Source organism: Platichthys flesus, chromosome 13 (assembly GCF_949316205.1).
Source record: "Platichthys flesus chromosome 13, fPlaFle2.1, whole genome shotgun sequence".
Taxonomy (NCBI): Eukaryota; Metazoa; Chordata; class Actinopteri; order Pleuronectiformes; family Pleuronectidae; genus Platichthys; species Platichthys flesus.
This window is the reverse complement of record NC_084957.1, coordinates 10,922,768-10,941,960: the sequence shown is the minus strand read 5'-3', so window position 1 is coordinate 10,941,960 and position 19,193 is coordinate 10,922,768. Positions and strand designations below refer to the sequence as shown.

The following is a 19,193-nucleotide window of genomic DNA, read 5'->3' as shown; positions in this document are numbered from 1 at the left end:
TCACTAAGTTGGACGGATGTGCTGATAAGCTGAAAGAGAGGAGACATGGCTGAGGAACGAGGGAGAGATGTAGAGGTGAAGACAAGGTTGAGATGAATGCACTGAATGAACTGTGTGTGTGTGTGTTTGTGTGTGTGTGCGCAAATGTATGGGTGTATGTGTTTGTGCATGCTTTGTGTGTGTGTGTATGTGTGTGTGTGTATGGTGTGTTGGTCTGTCTAAGCTTATACACAGTGAGTGGTGTTGTGTTTCTCGTCTTCCTACTTCTCAGAAACTGCCAGTCTGTGTGTATGTCTCCACTTAACCTGAGGTGTGTGTTGTGTCATGAATTATAGATGGAAAGTGAATCAATAGTGCGCTGAATTACTTCCAGACAGTGAGTGTGATTGTGCGTTAGTGTGTGTGTGTGTGTGTGCGAATGTGCGCTGTTTGCATGACTGAGGTTTCATGTTCATATGATTCATTGTTTTATATTTTACATTTGAACTGAATACAGGGCGTTATTTACAAACACGTAATCTGCCATAACCCTAGGATGGTGTGTGTTTGTGTTTATTTTACATATATATATAAATGTAAATATGTTTACTTATTTTTCCCTGCAAAATGAACAAACGTAATACCTTCCTCTCTGTGCATGAATTTGTGTTTGTGTTGTACTTGAGTGTCTGCTCCGATAAAACAGCACAGCAAGATAGAACGCCGCTCTCACAGCAGAGTGGAAAAAGACCTCTGCAGATTTACTATGCTATTACAACACACACATACACACAAACTCTATCTCGCTCTACCTCACACACACACACACACACACACACACACATGCACATAACCACGTACGCACCCACAAGCATTGAGGTAAAAAAAAAGTTGTAATGGCCCAGTGCCCCTCCAAGGACAAGTGAGCAAGAGGGGAGCGAGCAGAGTAATCACAGTTAGAGAGAGAGAGAGAGTGGGCTTGTGTCTGTGGAGGTGGATGGATGAACTACAGGGGACACCGGCTGGTTTAGTGCGAGGGGAGAAATGGATGGGGGTATGAGCAGAGTGGAACATCCTGTCCCACCTCGCATCCGTCACGTGCACGTCCACACGCACGCGCATGCTCACTCCGGCGTATAGCGTGGGAACGTTGGTGTTGTCCGGCACCCGAGTTGACAGATGACTGAGTCCAGGATCGGGAATGTGTCGCCGTCTCTCTAAACAAGATCACTTAGTCCCCTTTAATTCCTGATTTTCCTTCAAAGCTCACTTAACCTGAAGCTCTTCAACATCCTCCACCCGGAATGCAAATGTCTTCTTTGAAGTTAAACCTTAAAAATGGTGGCGTCAGTTCCCAACGGACAGTGCACACATTACTGTAATACCCGTGCACTCCATTGAAATTGAAACTCATGTGTCCCCGTGGATTTATTATGTGCTGGAGTGTTTATTTTTTCTTCCATTATAATAAGCAGAAACTTTTTAGTGTTGCCCAACATGCTCTCTTCTACTCTAAAGCACAGGTGTGTGTGTGGTGGTAACGTGTGGGTGTATTGTTTCAGCTTGGCTTTTGTTTCCAGTTGTTACAAATATTGAAAAAGTGTCTCCATATTAATGAATGTGCTGCTTCATTTAAAAAACACTGTGTAGGCACTAAATGCAGCCACAGGGATCTGCATGGGACTCCTGCAACACACTGGGCTCTATTTGGAGTGCAGGTGCACAGCATGAAGCCGGGGACACTCTCTGAGGTTTCTCTCTTCACCTGCACTGGTTAGTTATTTCGGCAACTTGCTGCGTTCTGCATGTGAGGTCGTTATACCACAGTTTTGATTGACTTGTGGCACTGCCGTGGAATCACAGGGTATCAAATAGAATTGTGCAGTACTACAAATAGATAGTGAAATGTAATTGCATCAGACTCCGTGTGAAAATAAACTTGAAATCAACTTTGTTCAAGGATTTGAATCAGAGTGTGAGTTGAGCTCGACCTGAGCCTGACAGGCATTCTGTTTTTATGTGTCAGAACACAAAGCTGGCCCGGTGTTTTTACATTCTGTGTCAAAAATGAAGTAGAACATTTTTTCCCTATCCCCATACCCACTCCCCATACCCACTCTCTAATGAGGATCCCACAGTAAAGAGTTTCTCATTGAAAAAATCCCAGTTTGAGTCTCATGCTACACCAAGTACTGTCTGTAAAGGGGATGAAAAGTACCTGACGTGATTAACCATGATAACATACTAGCATGTTAGATAACTAATTCATTGTAATCCAACACTGCATGTAAAGGTGCCACAGGTCCACAAGGCTCTGTGTCTCAAGTCTTGATTCACAATATTAAATATTTATACTTTGTCAAGTAAACTTATCAGAATTGTTGTTTATTTTCACATAAAGCATTTGAAGTGGGAATTCACTTGCCTTGCTATCAAGTCCACATTTTGTGAGCCCTATGCCAAGTATGAGTATTTAGTCTCAGAACTAGAGGGCCAGCCGGAGAGCACACACTTCTGTCAAGGCTAACGCCCTGGCTCGAAGTATTAGGGAAAGCGGTCCGCCCCCCTTAATGGAATCGGCTCCAGAAGTTTACGAGTTCATCCTCGGGCAGTTTCACCCTTCCACCAAGTTTCAGTAAAATCACTTCTGTATTTTAAGATAAGAAAATACTAGATAAGTCTCACAGTGGGCACATTTGCTGTTACAGCAGCAAAGAGGACAAAAAACAGACATGAGTCAAATTCAAATGAGCATGTTCTATAAATGCAAGGAAATATAATGCTTATGCGTATATACATCCAAAAGGAATTGATTGAGCACAGCAGCTGGAGGAGCAAATCAACTTAAACAATAACGACACAGTTCAGCAGTGGTTTTAAAAATGCAACTTAAATAGCAGCAGACCTTATAGACCGGCCGGTGAGTGGTACATTCTCTCAGTTACATAAGAGTCAGTGCTGATGCTGGTGCTGAGTATATGTTACCTGGTCAAAGGTCGATCCAGTCTAAAACTGCTGGTATTTTTAAGCTGGTCCCATAACCCAGGACACAATCACTGTCACTGCAATAACACTTGACAGGAAGACTGTGGATTTATAACCTACATGGACCATTTAGATAACTGTTATCTTTTGCTTATAAGGTTTGAGTGGATATGTTTTTTTGTTGATGGCTGTATTGATTAAAGTAGAAGCACATTCGGTGCCAAAGACAAATGTTTCAAATGGCTGTCTTTTCTTCTGGATAAGAACAACCAGCCCTAAACACTGTTTGTCTCAGAAGACGTGCTTGGTAGGGAACAACCTGTGAAGTGTGTAATATGGTGCACGCTTCACGCTCGGCGGGCACCCTGCTTACGTGGTTCACTGCAGCAGCTTCCTCCACCATGAGATCTGTGTCTTCTTTCCTCTGAATACCAAAAGCAGTGAGGAGGCAGTCAGGGCGCTCCGGTGACTGCTGATCCCCCCCCTCCCCCCAACCGAGGGAACTACAACACTGATTTCATGCGTCTTCTTCGTGTCGGATTTGATATCGAACCACCTCCTCCTGAACTCCCCAATACCCTCGTTCTCTCTCAGTCGATTTAGTTAAAACGAATAAATACAAGGATGGTACACAAAGACAGGAAAGAAAAGGCTACAATCAAATATAAACTAATAAGTACATTCATACAAAGAGAAAAAATATATGCATGGAAGACAGAAGTGATACCAAAACATCTCGATCACCACCTGGTGGCTGGCTGCAGCACAGGTCATGAATCCCGCCTCTTCCATGTTGATGGATGAGGCATTGACCAAACAAAGAAGTCATATAATGTTTTCCAAAGATGGTTTCTGTCATTTGAGGTATTTCTTGATGTATCTCCAAGTGTTCACTTTAGACAGCTGCCACTCACTCACAACTGGTCGAGCACATGTTTTGACAGGACCTCGCTTCCGTGGCTCCATGCCCCGATCGCCACCGCACAGACTCTGGCTCCAAACGCACAAGATGGCTGCGTTTGTATTCGGGATATTTCAGCTTCATGGTTGAAGAAAGGGGAGATAAAATAAAAAAGATAAGATAAAAAGGTTGGCTAAGGCTTTTTGAGTCAGTATTGTTTACTGCAGGAGTTCTGTGCTGCCACTCAACTGATTTTCCTTTATTGGTCACACCAGTGCTTTGACCACCAAACAATAAAACCTCAATTTCCTCCAAAATCACCAGCAGCCAGCTCCATTTCAGACTCAATTGAGTTTCTCACAGTGCTCACCAGTCTCCTCTACAATTAATAAATAGACATTGACATTAATATTTATTTGACTAGACCCTAATATCAGTGGTTCACTGTCTTAGGTTGTAATGTGCAGATGGTTTCATAAATCAACCTGAGCTTCTCTTCACCCTGTGGAATCTGTTCACTCTTTTAGAAATGTAACCTTTGGTCCAGACACTTGCTCCTGTGACCACTGGAGGCGCCAGGGTGACTGTAGGCAGCATGAGTTCAAGTGGGAAGTGTGAAAAAAGGCATCGACCAGATCTCCTAAATGACTCACCGCTGCCATCTCAGACGCTTCCAGGTTTTCACGGTTTCAGTTTCAAAGGGAAAGAAAATGCGCCAAAAAGCAATTTAGCGTTTCAGAAAAATCCAGATTTGCTGCTGAGCAGGTAACATCAAATACATGATGATAGATGAAGTTCTCCTGCTAAATTTGTACCGTAAAATCTGAAGCCATATTATATATTTTACCTTTTAAATGCAGCTAATCTGGTGTAAATGCAGGGTTTATATGTAGCTACTACAGGATAAATAACCACACATCAAAGCTTTTGTCTTTATAAGCTGGGCTACAGGGGTTATACAGGAGCTGCAGTAGCTGCATAAAAATTGCGGCTCTCATGTGTGATATTTACTCTTCCTAATGTGCAGTGCAACGCCAGCAGTTGTCTGACCTAAGGAGGTTGTTTTTAAATTGATTTTGTGCTCATATTGGACCCAATGCTTGATTATTTATGACTGTTGTTAATGATGTGTATTGTTGTGTTTAAACTGGGTCACAATATTTTACAACATGCCCATCTATAATGTAATATTTGTATATATATTCAATATGAATCAATACAAAAAGTAGACTTGCATCATACAGGAAAGGGTGAATTGATCCCTCTGTCTTTTTTGTTAAGACTGAAAAGCCTAATCTATTATCAACTTATCCCTCTTATTTCAATTAAAGTGCTAATATTTCTGGTCCTTTATAAGTCCATCGGTTTAATTACTATTAATCACACGCTGTTATGTAAATTTGAGCCAAACTAGCTCAAAGCCAGACTCCTCGGGTCCGGAGCAGCATTTCGTCAAGGAATTCCTTTGCGGCAGACTTTGGCCTTTTTAACTTGGCAGAAAATTTGCATGGACAAAATGCAATAAAACTCTCAAGGAAAGAGAAAGACCTGAACGTTGACGTGCACTTAAACCCTTTCCATAATGCAGCTATCGTTTCCACAGATCTCAGCTGGGTCCCAGTGTCCCCACTGCTTCAAAAGGTGCCTCAGCTTTGAACGGTTAATGTGTGTCAGCTGCCGATTCCTGCATAAAAATCACGAAAATGAAAGCAAACATGTAAAAAGTTTCCAGTCTAGAAAATAGCAGCACTGCCTTTAGTAGCTGACACTGGAGCACCATTATTCACGGCACATAAAAGTCAAGACGATTAATACGCGTGCACTCCAGGGCTTTCTTGAATCCTCTGCCGGTCTGATATGATAGATGAAAAGAGGTGTCAGTGTAGATCGACAGTGATAAGAGAGGTGGGTGTCGCGGTGCATTGTTGCAGAAGATGAAACTGCTTCTTATTGACTCCTCGCGAACACAGAGCTCAGGGTGGCTGTTAATTATTGATTTAATAAGCTCAGCGTGAGTGTGAACGTGTCACATACAGACTCTAATCCAATTGTATGGGTTTGTGTGCATATGTGTTTGTGCATGCATGCGTACCTAAAAAGTGTGTGTGTGTGTGTGTGTGAGAGAGAGGCGGTTGGTTTGCCCAAGACTTAATAAAACACCTGCGCTACGTACTTTAACTTCAAATGACATTGACAGCTCTCCATCTATTTTAATAATCACACCAACACACACATATTTATATATAGTATAGGGAGAAATAATTTAAATAATGTTTGCAGTGTGCTTGAAGAACAATCTGACAGATGGCACAGTATTATAGGTCAAGGTGTGTGTGTGTGTATGGGGGGGATGAGATGGGCATCAAAGATATATAAAACATCAAATGTGTTATCTGTTTTTAGGAAGCTGAAGTCTTTCACCAGATGGTTGAACAAACCGTATAATTGATTAAAAGTCTGAATGATAACTTTGCCTGTTTTAGTCTACATTTTATTATATAGTCTTGTATGGTTTCCACATAACCCTTGTTGACATTTAAAAATACTTGAATCTGGCTTTATAAGTTACATGTCAAATATTTAATTATAGTCTGCTGAATAACCCAGTGTGTTTGTGCGTGTGTGTGTGTGTGTGTGTGTGTGTGTGTGTGTGTGTGTATGTGTGTGTGTGTTTGTGCTTTTGTACAGCTATCTTTGCGAGGACCAGTTTGAGTCTACACCCTACCCTGTTTTAGGGTTTCGGTTAGAATTAGAAGTAAGTTTAAGGTTAGGTTAAGGGTAAGGGTCAGAATTAGGTTACGGTTAGGTTAAGGGTTTGGTTTAGGAGCTAGGGAATGCATTATGCCAATGAGTGTTCTCACTAGGAGAACTGTACAAACGTGTGTGTGTGTTTGTGTGTGTGTGTGTGGTTGTGTGTGTGTGTGTGTGTGTGTGTGTGTGTGTGTGTGTGTGTGTGTGTTTGTGTCCGTCCTGCCCTTAGGGATAGTCACACAAAAACACATAGGTCCCTTCATCGGCCACTACCAACACTCCCATCTGTTAAGGTCTCTCTCTCTCTGTGTGTGTGCGTGTGTGTGTGTGTGCGTGTACGTGAGTGTGTGTCATTGAGGCGTTGTTGAATGGAGCAATCAGTCCCATGTTGGACAAGTAACCTCCTACGTCTGCTGCACACACACACCCCTTCTGTGCATGCAGGGAAGTAACAAACACTAATTACTGCACCATAGGGGTGAGACGGCATTCAGAGTAAGAGTGTGTATATGTGTCCTGCCCAGAGGGACATTCATACACAAACACATGTGTATGTTTGTGTGTGTTTTTTCTACGTGAAGATAATATTGTGCAGCTGACAGGTACAATGCAACAAAAAAACACAGTCCTGTCTTGGTTCTCGGTTATTGTCATTCATCCAACTCTTGTCTTTTCTCACGAGGTGGAGATTAGTTTCTGCTCTCACTGTGGCGGCAGCACCGGAAAACAGGCAGACACTGGTACTTTTAAAGTAAGAGGTTTTTTATTTATCCTACAGGCTGCTACAGTGATGTATTTAAAACTTTAATGGATTCTATATATTTCTGTGTATAGAAATGTGAATGTAATGTGAAATCTATTACTCTGCACTCTGGAGAAGGTGCCACAGCATACACATACTGCATATACAATAACCTATAGTGTGTAGAATATAGGTGCATTCAGATAATAACTTGTCTATACCATCATAACACCTCTGTGTATACAGGATCCTTTATTGTTGGTGCTGTTCTCACTTGAGCAATAAAAGAAGCGTTGCAGAGATGTTTCTTCCTCCTGGGACATTCTTCGAGTGAATTTAACAGTGACTAAACGTCCCTTTTAAAACTTCATGCCAACGAGTAAACTTGCCACAACATTTATGGAGTAAAGTGGACGTGTTAAAGTGTTTTTACAGTGCTGTAAAGACGCTAAGCGAAGCGCTAATGCTGCCCCGGTCGCTCATGGAGCTCAGCAGGCAGTGGGCCTACCAGGCAGACAAATAAAAAGCAACGGTAAAAGAAAATATGAGTTTAGGTGAAAGGAAAAAAGAGAAAATGCAGCATTATTTCAGCAGATCTTTTAGGTATCACACATATTTTTTTCTCTGTCTTGTTTCATAATTAAAGAGATGAAATGGCAGTTCAGCCCAGTCCGCATCCCCCCTTAGGCACTGCAATTAATTTCGGTGCAGCCTTGGCTGGGTAGTGGCCTCCAGGAAAGAGCTACAAGTTGTAGGGGTTGAAATCTTTAACTGAGAAATGGGACTCCATGTTTTTTAGGGCTATTTGGAATAGACTGGTCCTGACAAGTCACGTTTGCAGGGTTATTTTCTAGTTGTTTTTAAGCTGCAAGTGCCTGTACTCTGGGTAAATGTCTTGCTCAGATCTGATTTAGACCAAAAAAGCTGAATTATCATTGGGTTCATGTCGGGTTTGGCAAATTTTCTCTTGTGCTTGGTTGAGCTTGCACAGAAAACTGCCGTCCCATTCTAATTGCTGAGCCTGTAAGGACAGTTGCACCCTAACCTACATGGGCAGTGCACAAAAAAAAGGGTTAGGGTAAACTGGGATTGGGCTGACATCATATTTAGCCATCATTCACATGTTAACCTAGAAGGGGAATGTTTCCATTTGCAACTTTAAAGCTCAATGTTTGAAAATACTAGTAGTGGACTATAATCAGTTAACCAATTGTAGAAGACTACAAACTACCGAACGGGCCCATTGTTCAGATGGATCCAGGTTGGATCTTTCGTTTTTTAGAATACAAGCTTCCTACATGTAGCTTGACCCTCATGTCCCGGGCTCAGAGATATCAGTCAGCAGCATGTTCCTAGTATCTCGGCAGAGAGGGAGCACATCGACGTCTTTCCTCCGAGCATCGAGCAGCAGCAGCCGCCTCCTGATGAGGCCCTGCAGCTTCCTCTAGGAGGGCACCTTTTCTTCTTTAGGAGGCGGGGGTTTCACTTCCATCTGCTCTGGTAGAGCCGCTGCTAATGGCTTTGTTCAGAGGAGCCTCACTAGTGCAATAGACAGAGTTAGTGCTTCTGCTCATATATAAAACATTTTACACGGTTCTGTTTAGACTCCCACAGCGCATGGTTAAGATTAGGGACAGATCACGGACTTGCTTCACTTCACCGACATTTCAGTGAAACCACAATCTTTTCCTTATGTGATGTTGTTGCCAAAAAACACTAGTGGGACTCTGAGTTTTGTTGAGCCACATTTCAGAACAACCCCTTCCATTCACATCTATGTGCTACAACAATATAGCTTTTCTTTTTCACTCACAAAAGATTATCACCTATCAACATAATCAGGGGAACCAGTCGTTTCTTACCATCAGGAAAACTAAGAGAATGTGTATATGACTGGGTTGCCAGATATAGAATCGCAGATAACAGAATCACACTTACCTCTCTCTTACCTGTCTCTCTTCCTCCTCTCTTCTCCTCTTCCTCCTCTCAGCTTTGTTTCCCCTTTCTTTTTTTCTATCTTTTCTTTCTCCTCCATGCAGTATTTTTTCCATTCTCCCTCTCTCACCTTAGAAGTGAAGTTTGTTTCATGTTTAAAATCAGACATGCAACCTGACAGTGTGCAGTGTTAACCATTAATCATCCATTAATTACCTGCATATTCTAAATTGCCCTGCCACAGTTTGACAATAAACCAATTTGCCACATGCTCAGTCGCGTACTTGTGCTATCATCCATAAAGTTGTTACTGTCCACGCTGACGGGCAGACTTCATAGTTCCAGCTGCTGTTCTCTTTCTCACACTTGAACTTGTCTTTCACTCCGTCTGTGTCGCTGTCTCTCTGTTTGCGCATGACAGCAACATTCATGCATGTGGCCGTGCACCCTCGCTACCGCCATTGATTGAATGGATTCTGTGGAAATGCCCGTGTAGGCCGTTCTTGAACATTCTAGGCGGACTTTGTACTCAGCTCAGCATCAATTAATTCCCATAGAACTTAATTTGCATTTGTTAACATCACGTTATTTATAAAGAGCCAAAGTCATGTTCTAACCTTTCTTCCACTGGCTTCTGTAACTCAATGCAATCTCAGCAATGCTGTCATTGGTCATTAGTTGTGTTCCGTTGGCTGAAGAATTACAAGACCATTCACTACAGTAATTTATATAATAAAGTGGAGCCTTAATGATTTTATGAAGTCAAACATCAATTACTTCATGAGCACATAAAAAAAAAAACTACAGCTCCCATGAAAACATTCCAAGTGTGGCAGCAAGCCACACAGCATGCTGCCTATAAATACTCTGATCCAACAGAGCTGCTGAGAGCGTCAGTGAGACTGTGAGTGAGCCTCTCGTTCTGCTGGAACTGAACTCAGAAGTTACAATTTCATTTTGTTGCATTGTAGTAAATATTAGTAGAAGATAAAAGTGGCAGTGATAATATTAAAATTAGCAGTAGCACTGTGTTTTGTTGTCGTTAGTGCGGCCATATATTAGGGTACGTGTTTGTGTTTCCACTTATTGCATCACCACTGATCTTAGTACAGTCAGCCAGTGAAACCTCAGGCTGTTCTCTTCATCGTAGCATCTAGGGAGAAAATGTGTGTGTGTGTGCGTTCACAACTACGTATTTGTGTCGTTAGTGTAAGTTGCCTCTCTGAGAATAAAAGATTGTTTTCTTTTTTTTGTCCTCTCTTGTGTTGTGCGCTGCGGTTTGTTTACCTTGATTTTCTTTGAGATTTGCCCTTTTAATAAGTGTATCCTTCAATATCAAGTTCAGTCAGTGTTTTGAGAGTGTACTACGTTTGTGTGTGTGTGTGTGTGTGTGTGTGCTTGATAGGAAATGTGAATGCAGTCAGGAGGTAGTTGGGCTGTGATGATGATGATCCCAGAGTTAATATAGTATCTTTTATGTCTTCAGCAGTTTCTTATTGGTTGAATGAACACCAAACACACCTTTACATTTTATGCAGCATTCTGTGTTTACTAAGGCAATGTTTCCCATAACTTACATGGCCGCTTGGACTTTTTACCATATCAATTCTGACACAATGAACATTTGTAAAAAAGAGCATAGCCTTAAACGGTCTGTAGAAGTTGGTTGACATATTACGTTTACATGTCTATATTATAGTTATATAATCTGTTGATAGATTTTCCATACTGCAACTAGAGCTTGTCTATTCTCAACCGTTCATCTTCATGCATGAGGGTGTTGTTTTTTTTCTGTTTTTCTTTGGGGTCCCACAAACGCAAATTTCACAAGAGAATGCAGTTTCACCTTTGGAAAATAAACTGTAGATCCTGCGAAATAGTTCAAAGGGCACTCATCCTCTCATCATTTTCTATCTGCACACATAACTCTTCCTCATGGAGGCTGGGAGAGGATGGCACCCCTCCCCCCTTATCCCCCTACAAACAGACTGATGTCAATCTAAAATGATGAAATTCAACGTCATCTTAAATGATGCCTCACTCGGGCCGTGGCAATACTGGAAATCCTAATTAAATTGTGAAACAAAGGTATCTTGAAATCAGACAGAGGCAGAAAAAAATCAGTTTTCATATTCCAATGAAATGACAGCAATCGTTAACAGAATTTCATCAGCTGAATCAAATTAACAAACTAAGATAATGTCGGCCCTGGGAGATGGTTGTTAACACGCTCTCCCGCTGACTTTTTAATCTTTCAAACAAATGAGTTTTAAAAGAGAATCTAAGGCACTTGATGCCAATAGACTCAGGCTAAAGCTCCACATGCAGGGGAAAAGTCAGCAACAGTACCAGATCAGTTTCATTAGAAGATGTGACCTTGTGATTACTTCTGTAGCTGTTGCGAACACGCACTTAGATGAGTATAGCTAGAGCCCATAGACTGCATATGTATACAAATGGATGACTTGATTGCTCATCAAAAGTGAAGCCAAAGTGTCTCATTTGCCACCTGGTGGTTGGCTGCAGCATCGGTCAAAATGTATTTTTCCTCCATGTTAATGAATGGGACATGTCCAAGTACACATCAAATAAAAAATGGAAAAGATGGTTTCTGTACCCCAACTATTTTAGTTTGTACATTCCACACTGATTTTGCCCAAGTGGTTACTTTTCCTGCAAGTTTTGCTATGATTGGTATATTGGTTCTATAAAAACGTGGTTAAATGTCATGATTGACAGTTGAGACTGACTCATGATTGGTCAAACGCGTTGGGTGGGACTTCAGGATTGCGGCTCCATCCCTTGCTTGAACCCAAGTGCTTTTATTTTGGCTTAATTTCTGGATAGTGGATACATATTTATTTGTGCACACTTTAACACAATGCACACTGCTAGCGAGTAGCTTGCTCTTTAGCAAACATGAGCCACCATTGAGTTATGTTTTGATATTTAATCCTACAGGCAAGGGTCATAGAAAAGAGGGAACACCACGATGCCCTGCAAGCTATAGATTCATACCCCATAGAAAATGAATGAACTCGTCATTGGATCGTGCTGACTGCCATGGGGGTTCGCCGTCGTACAGAGATTGACAAGCAGCTCTGCAAAGTGAAGGCTGCTAAGCTATGATCAGACAATCACTGTCCAGAGAATGGAGTAAGAACAAATATTTTGACCTTTTTCTGCAGCATCACGTGAGAAATCAGTTCGGGCAAAGTAAATTGGTCAGTGTGTGTCCGCCCGTGACTTGTGATATGTGAGACAACGCAGACTTGATTTTGATGAAACCCCCGGGAGTCATGCATCACACCACTGTGGCATTTTCAAAATTACAGTGTTTAGCCCAAGGAGGTGGCAGCAATTACCTGGCAAACATTTTAATAATCAGTCATATCTCATGTACTGCTGCAGGGAATAAAATGAAACTTGGAACACATACCCAACTATCCGTGCTCACAAATATGTCTCCAGGGCAACATATTGGATTTTCGACTGTTTTGAGTTGCTGCAGTTTGTCTCTTGGGCTGCCCCCCACCCCCCCCATTCATTTACTAGTAGCTGCAGGAGTCGCTGCCTCATTCCTCAAATACGGGGCTGCACCAACGCAAAAAATTAAAAGAGTTGAAGCCGGTGCTACTAAACACAACTGACCCTCGTTTTTTTTTCCTCCAAAATAATATAATAATAATATAAAAAAACATCATGTTAAACAACAACGTAACCACACATATATAATACTTAGGTCTGACAGGTTTTACCAACTGTAACTCAAAACTATCAAACAAGGCACCAAGTCGAGAAAGCTTCATACAAATAACCAGTAACTCACATACAACCTCAGCACCAGCCTACGGGTTTGTGATGAGAGATGAGCATGTTAACATTCCCCGAGGTCAGACGTGAACGCAGCCTGGTGACCGTCAGTCATGAGTCGTGATACACAGGTAGCTCCGTGCTAACTTGGCTAGCCCGGTGTTTGCGCTCCCCTCGTCCGTGTAAAGACCACGCAGGCTCCTCGTCTCCCCCAGTCTCGGGGATAGCTTTGCTGTATTGGCATTGAACCAAATCATTTTTTAACTCAAAATGGTCCCACTCTACACTTCGCCATAACCTCTTAATGTTTACTTTGGAAATGGAAATACACGGTAACTCGCAGCCAGTCGCAGGTAACTGAGTAGGCCTGTGGCGTTTTTTTTCAAGCACTGCCCCCTGTGGTAAAATGTGTAATTAGCCAATTTCTCGATGAAAAGAAAATGTCATCGACGAAATTCTTAATGATCAATTAATCGATCGTCGATTAATTATGCCCATCCTTAAATTCAACACAGACAATGTCTTTCCACTGTCACATAACAAACTGGAAACTAACTGTTTCCAGTTTGTAGTTATGGCACAAAGGCACAATTCCGAGCTCGTTGAGAGGAGGGATACAATGACGCAGCAGCTCACACTGAACTCAGAAATTGTAAAGCCCGAGGTTTGCACGGTGTAATTATCTGTCATCATTTCGACTCGGTGACGCTAATGCTTGAGAGGACTTCTTTAAGTACTCTCTAAAGGTTTGAAAATGAACTTAATGCTGTTCTCTACACCTGTCACCTCACCTTTTACCATATTTTAATCATGATGTTAGGTAGCACTTCAAACGATGAACATCCCTTTTTCGCAGAGATCCTCATTTCAAGTGTTAGGGTTAGGATCATGTAGGTAATCTGCTCTGCCGCATGTAAGAGCTTAAATCTACTGGTTTGGTGGTTCCTATGTGTTCTTGGCTTGTTGTGATTTAGTTGTTGTGTGTTTCATTAGATTGTTTAATTTCAATTGAAAAATTAGTTGTATTTAACTAACTAACTAATGTATTGCCGTAAACAATAAGAGAAGAGAGTTGTGTGATATGAATGAGAGTCCTTTTGGTGCTTAGACCCCTCGTGATGTCATCAAGGCTGAAACGGGTGGGGCTGTAGGTAGAATAGAAACTTCCCTCCAGGGGGTAGATACACTAGTGCTGGTTGAGGGCATCTAGAGAAAGAGATGAGTGAAATCTTCTGGACCAGACCAGGACTTTTGATATGGAGACTGGAGGTGGGGAAGTAAAGAGGGGTAGATAGATATAAAAGCATGGCTTTGTTCAGCCGCACAAAATGCACCAAAATGGTTATTTGAAAGTAAATGCAGGCACGACGCCGCAAGTGTTGAATTTATGGAAGCTGAGAAGGCCATTCTTGGGATCTTGTGAAAGAAACCTCTGAGGTAAATGACATTGGTTAAAATATGTGTTTAACCCCAAGCAAGAAATTGAGAATCCAATGTGTATCTGTTTGCTGTCTTTTTAACATGTCAGAATTTGTTATAAACATTGCTGCTAATTTGGCAACAACTTTGACATACCCACCATATGAGAGAAAAGGCTGCGTGTTGCACGCTGTCTGAGAAAACAAATCGTTTAACACAGAAACCAGAGCACGTGCCCCTGATTGAAAATTTGACAACATCAACATGATTGGCTGATTGAGGTTGAGGCAAAATCTGATTGGATATCTGTAAACACCAAACAGTCAGATGATTAGAGGGGACGGGGAGAGAGAATAGCGAATGAATGGGTCTTAGAGATGGTCATGATTTAACTTATACTCTAAATCAGAGGCTTGAAGAGCTACAAACAACTTTATAATTGACACAGTGTCTTTCAAGGCAGTCTGTGGACCGCATAGTGAGAACCAGAGTCAGAGAAAAGCTGAACAAACCAGTGATGCCTGAACCTCTTCGCTGTCGTCAAAGTTTAGACTTAAATCTTTCTGTCGCTTCAGACCATTACCGCTTGAAAAAAAACAACTGACTCAGCACTACGGGACAAAATCTTGTTCCTCTCCAGCACACTGAACATAAGGACATGTTTATTGCTTTGTTTTGACGTCTGTTCAAGTGCACGTATTAAAAAGTGCTTCGCTTGTACATTAAGGGTTCGTGTGCCTTTTTGTGTATTTTTCAGAATATCCCGGCGCTGCCCTGCGGGAAGGCCCTCTACTCCTACGAGGGAAAAGAACCAGGTGACCTCCAGTTTTCCAAGGGCGACATCATCATCCTGCGACGCAAGGTGGACGACAACTGGTACCACGGCGAGCTCAACGGCTGCCACGGTTTCTTGCCCGCCAGTTACATCCAGTTGTTGCGTCCCCTGAGCCAGACTCCACCCCAGGGCAAAGCGCTGTACGACTTTGAGGTGAAAGACAAAGACCAGGATAAAGACTGTCTGGCCTTCAGCAAGGTAACGCAATCTGTACACACACACACACACTCTCTTGAGGACATTTTTTTACACTAGACACAGTATATTGTGGTGTGGACAGGGTGGGTGGAGGAACCAGTGGAGAGATCTGAGAGATGGACAGGATTTACAGCAGCATAAATAGAGAAGTAGCAGCCAACAGTTATTGTGGTGTAAAACCAGGCTGGTTGTTTGTAGCGCACAAATAATTTGTTAGTCCTGACGCCTCACTTCAGATCCAGTCTCGAAAATGTAAACTGCAGCCATTTTAAACCCGGGTAAAAAGTGGTTCGATCCTCCAGTCTGCATGCCGAAGGGTTCTTGGGGCGAGAAACTGAACCTACAAATTTCCAGCAGTGTGTAAATGTTGGGTGCATATTGTACTGTTGTATGAATGTGCGTGTGAATGTGTTGGATAGGAGACTAGAAAACCGCTTTATATACAGATTTTATATATATCGGGTGGCATAAAATAATCATTCATTAATAGTCATCAAGGTAAAAGTTAAGAGTAATGGTGATATTGATTGAAAGTCATATCGCCCAGCCCTAATCTCTAGTTTTCAGAAGTTATTTCTGAAATCTGTTCTGATTCAGACTTGTGTATCTAGGCAATTGTATTTTTAACAGTTAAACAGTCTGAATTCTATCAAGTTTCAGTTTATAAGTTAATACTGTTGTGTTGTTTTGGTTTATTCTATCCTGTGTTAACAATTTGCACTGGTTTTGTTAAAATGGGAGGGGATTGTTGGTCATCGGCTCTGTGTTAGTCTGTGGGTCTAATGCCGGATGAGGTATTTCCAGGGTGAAGACGATATCCAGCAGCTGCTGACAGTAAAATGTCTTTCTCACAGCCAGTCTACATGAGGATTTGGCAGAAGTTCTTTTTAAAACTGACACACGTGTTTTTGGAATGACGCTGCTGGCAGATGATATTCTCTCTGCTCACAGTCAAGATTTAAGGCCAAGAAGCTGCACAGGAAAAAAAGCAGTTTGTTTTTTTTAGACAGCAGAGCCTTTAAAACTGTATGTGCACCAGCATGAAACTCAATGAAGTTACTACAATATACACATTTATTTAGAAAGTCCAGTAGCATCTTAAGCTACCGAGAGAATCCTCCACATTGGAAGGATATCTGTGGGGGAAACCTCCATCTAGAAGGGTTTTCATTTTATCATTCCATGTGATTCCTAGACCTGAACCCAGAACTCAGCGTTAGCCAGGTCCAAATTATCTTCAGTCTAATGAGGTAATGTGGGTCTGTTACTGTGCAGATCACAGGTCTGTGTGTCATCAAATCCTGAAAGTGTGTGTGTGTGTGCGTGTGAACTCGCTCTCAGATCTGATCACATGCTGCTTCATCGACATGGCAGGGGGAGAATTGTGTTTTGACAGGAGATGGGAAAGTGTGAAGTGGAGAGCGCTGGAAAAAGAAGATGCACTTATGCTCTCTCTGACTTAACAAGGCTCCGTGTTAATTAGTTGAGCATCATGCTGCTGCCAGTATTGGTGTCTCTGTTTGAATCAGTTAAGGTCGACCGCCTTTGGGATTAGAACTAATTATCCATGTGACTGACGAACTTCAGGTCCCCTCTGGATTTGATCTCTTCTTGTTTTTGAAAATATAATCTTCAGTGGGTGTTGTCTGGATTGTTTCAGACTGAAGGCCCCTTCAGATAGAAAAACAATTTGTGCTATGCCGGCTGCTGGGAATAGAGCTAATTTGAACGTAGTTTAGCTTGTTTAGTTTTCTGTAAATATTATGCTATGTTCCAAAACTGAAAAAGAGGCTTTCAAAGCGTGAAACACATTTCAGCCTTAAGTTTGTGACTATTCTCCCAGTACATCAGTTTGATTCCCAGGTTTGAAAACTGGTTCATGTACGCTGGGAAAAAAATTCTAAAACATCGAAAAAACTCGAGATTTGAAAGAGCCCAATGTATTAAAAAGCTTTATTTTGAAACTCTGAGAACGTACACCTCCAGCTTTATTGCAGTCTGATATTTCAGAGTGGAGTTGCTAGTCACATGATTTTTGGCAGCGTGTAAGTACAAAAGTGATGGTCTGGAAGGAAAAGTTATTAAATATGTTGAAATGCTTCCAACGTGCCTGTGAGACTGGTGGGTTTGCATGATGCGGCTTTCCTCCCAAGGTCTGGATGTGTAATCTTAGAATTTGGGGATCTTACACACACAATGTCAGCTTCTCTTCCATGTGCAAGCTGTGCCCAGGCTTGATTTTCATTGGATGTGCCTGTATTCGTTCAACATTGTTGCCGTTCAAAAAACTATCCCTACGTGGCATAAGCCATTGAAATGAATACGTTCCAGCTGAACCGCTGTCACATTCTATCTGACTTGGCCCTGAGACCAATATTTTGGACCCATGAAGACCTCCTCCTCTATGAGAGCTGGAGGACATGAGTGTCTGCCGTTTCAAAATAAATCCCGTTTGTCACTGGTGTTATTAAATAACACTTTGAAAAGGATGGAGATGAAGAGACAAAGATGAGAGGAGCCTCTCAGTGTGTTTCCCCCGGTCGGGTCTGTTGTAAACAGTAATTTGTATTCCCTGCGCCGTTCTGTTCCTCAAACCTTATCATTTTGTTCCTGCTGTTACACAGGCTCATTTGTGCTAGAACTGAACACTCAACACATCCACTCTGTCTCCGCGCTGACACATCCACTCTCCGCACGAGTGTCAGTCGAGAGGGAGAGAGGGAGATTATTAAATTACAGTGCGCTGTGATTGTCCTTACTAGATGTTCTCAGTCAGATCGCCGCATTGCAAAGCAGAGTCCCAGCTTCCTCGCCACGGACACGCTGCCCCATGGATCGAGACGAGCACATGATCCAGTGTCCGTCGCTCGCGTGGTGTTTTATTGCTCAACTCATCAACAGGTTACTGATTGGAGTAATTACGCCAAGCCACCCTCTCACTCGAGAGGCACGAACCCTGTGGTGTGTTGTGCGCGTGTTGTCATGCAGAACCGCTATGCGTGATATTGTTTTCTCAGTGTGAGAGGTAATAGCTTAGTATGACTAATACACAGACATTTTGCCATTATAACCACCAGCCCTAATGGCCTTGCCAAGACCCTCATATTCATGTGAGGAGCAGCAGAGGGAAAAATGCACTCGAGAAGAGTCTGTGGCTGTGTTAATTTTTTATTTTCGATAAAGGAACATATCTCCCCATATGAGGTGCATCTATTGTGAAGTATAGTCCTATTCATTTTTTCACATTTTGTTATCTTGCGAATCTAAAGTCAAAATTGTTAAATCAATTATTCTCTCATGAAAAATGCGATTTCAGAAGATGACAATTTGTTAAAAAGGGAACCAAAATGTTATATCATAATAATATAATTTATGAACAGCAATGTATCCACATGCTGTGGGGCCAGTGTGTGTGCAGTCTGAGAAATGAGACCCACAGCAGAGAATACCCACCCAGATGTCCAAGGATTTAAATACAGATTAATAGCTGGTATTGATTGGTCAAAATTCTTATTGTTGGTTACTGGTTAAATGGTTAATGATGAACGTTCATAATTCAGACTCTTTGCACTTTAAATATGAACGCAGGTGCCTCTTGATCATCATGTTGGACATATGTTTATTTTACAATGATG

The 19,193-nt window shown here is 41.9% G+C and overlaps 1 protein-coding gene across 1 annotated transcript in view; it reads left to right on the top strand.

Moving 5' to 3' along the window:
* The window catches only part of LOC133966792 (E3 ubiquitin-protein ligase SH3RF3-like), a 90,919-nt gene that overhangs the window by 42,648 nt on the left and 29,078 nt on the right, over positions 1–19,193 (top strand). Inside the window, exon 2 of the mRNA XM_062401811.1 lies at positions 15,283–15,558. Within this exon, the coding sequence (XP_062257795.1) occupies positions 15,283–15,558 (276 nt within the window). The remainder of the gene's footprint in view (positions 1–15,282; positions 15,559–19,193) is intronic.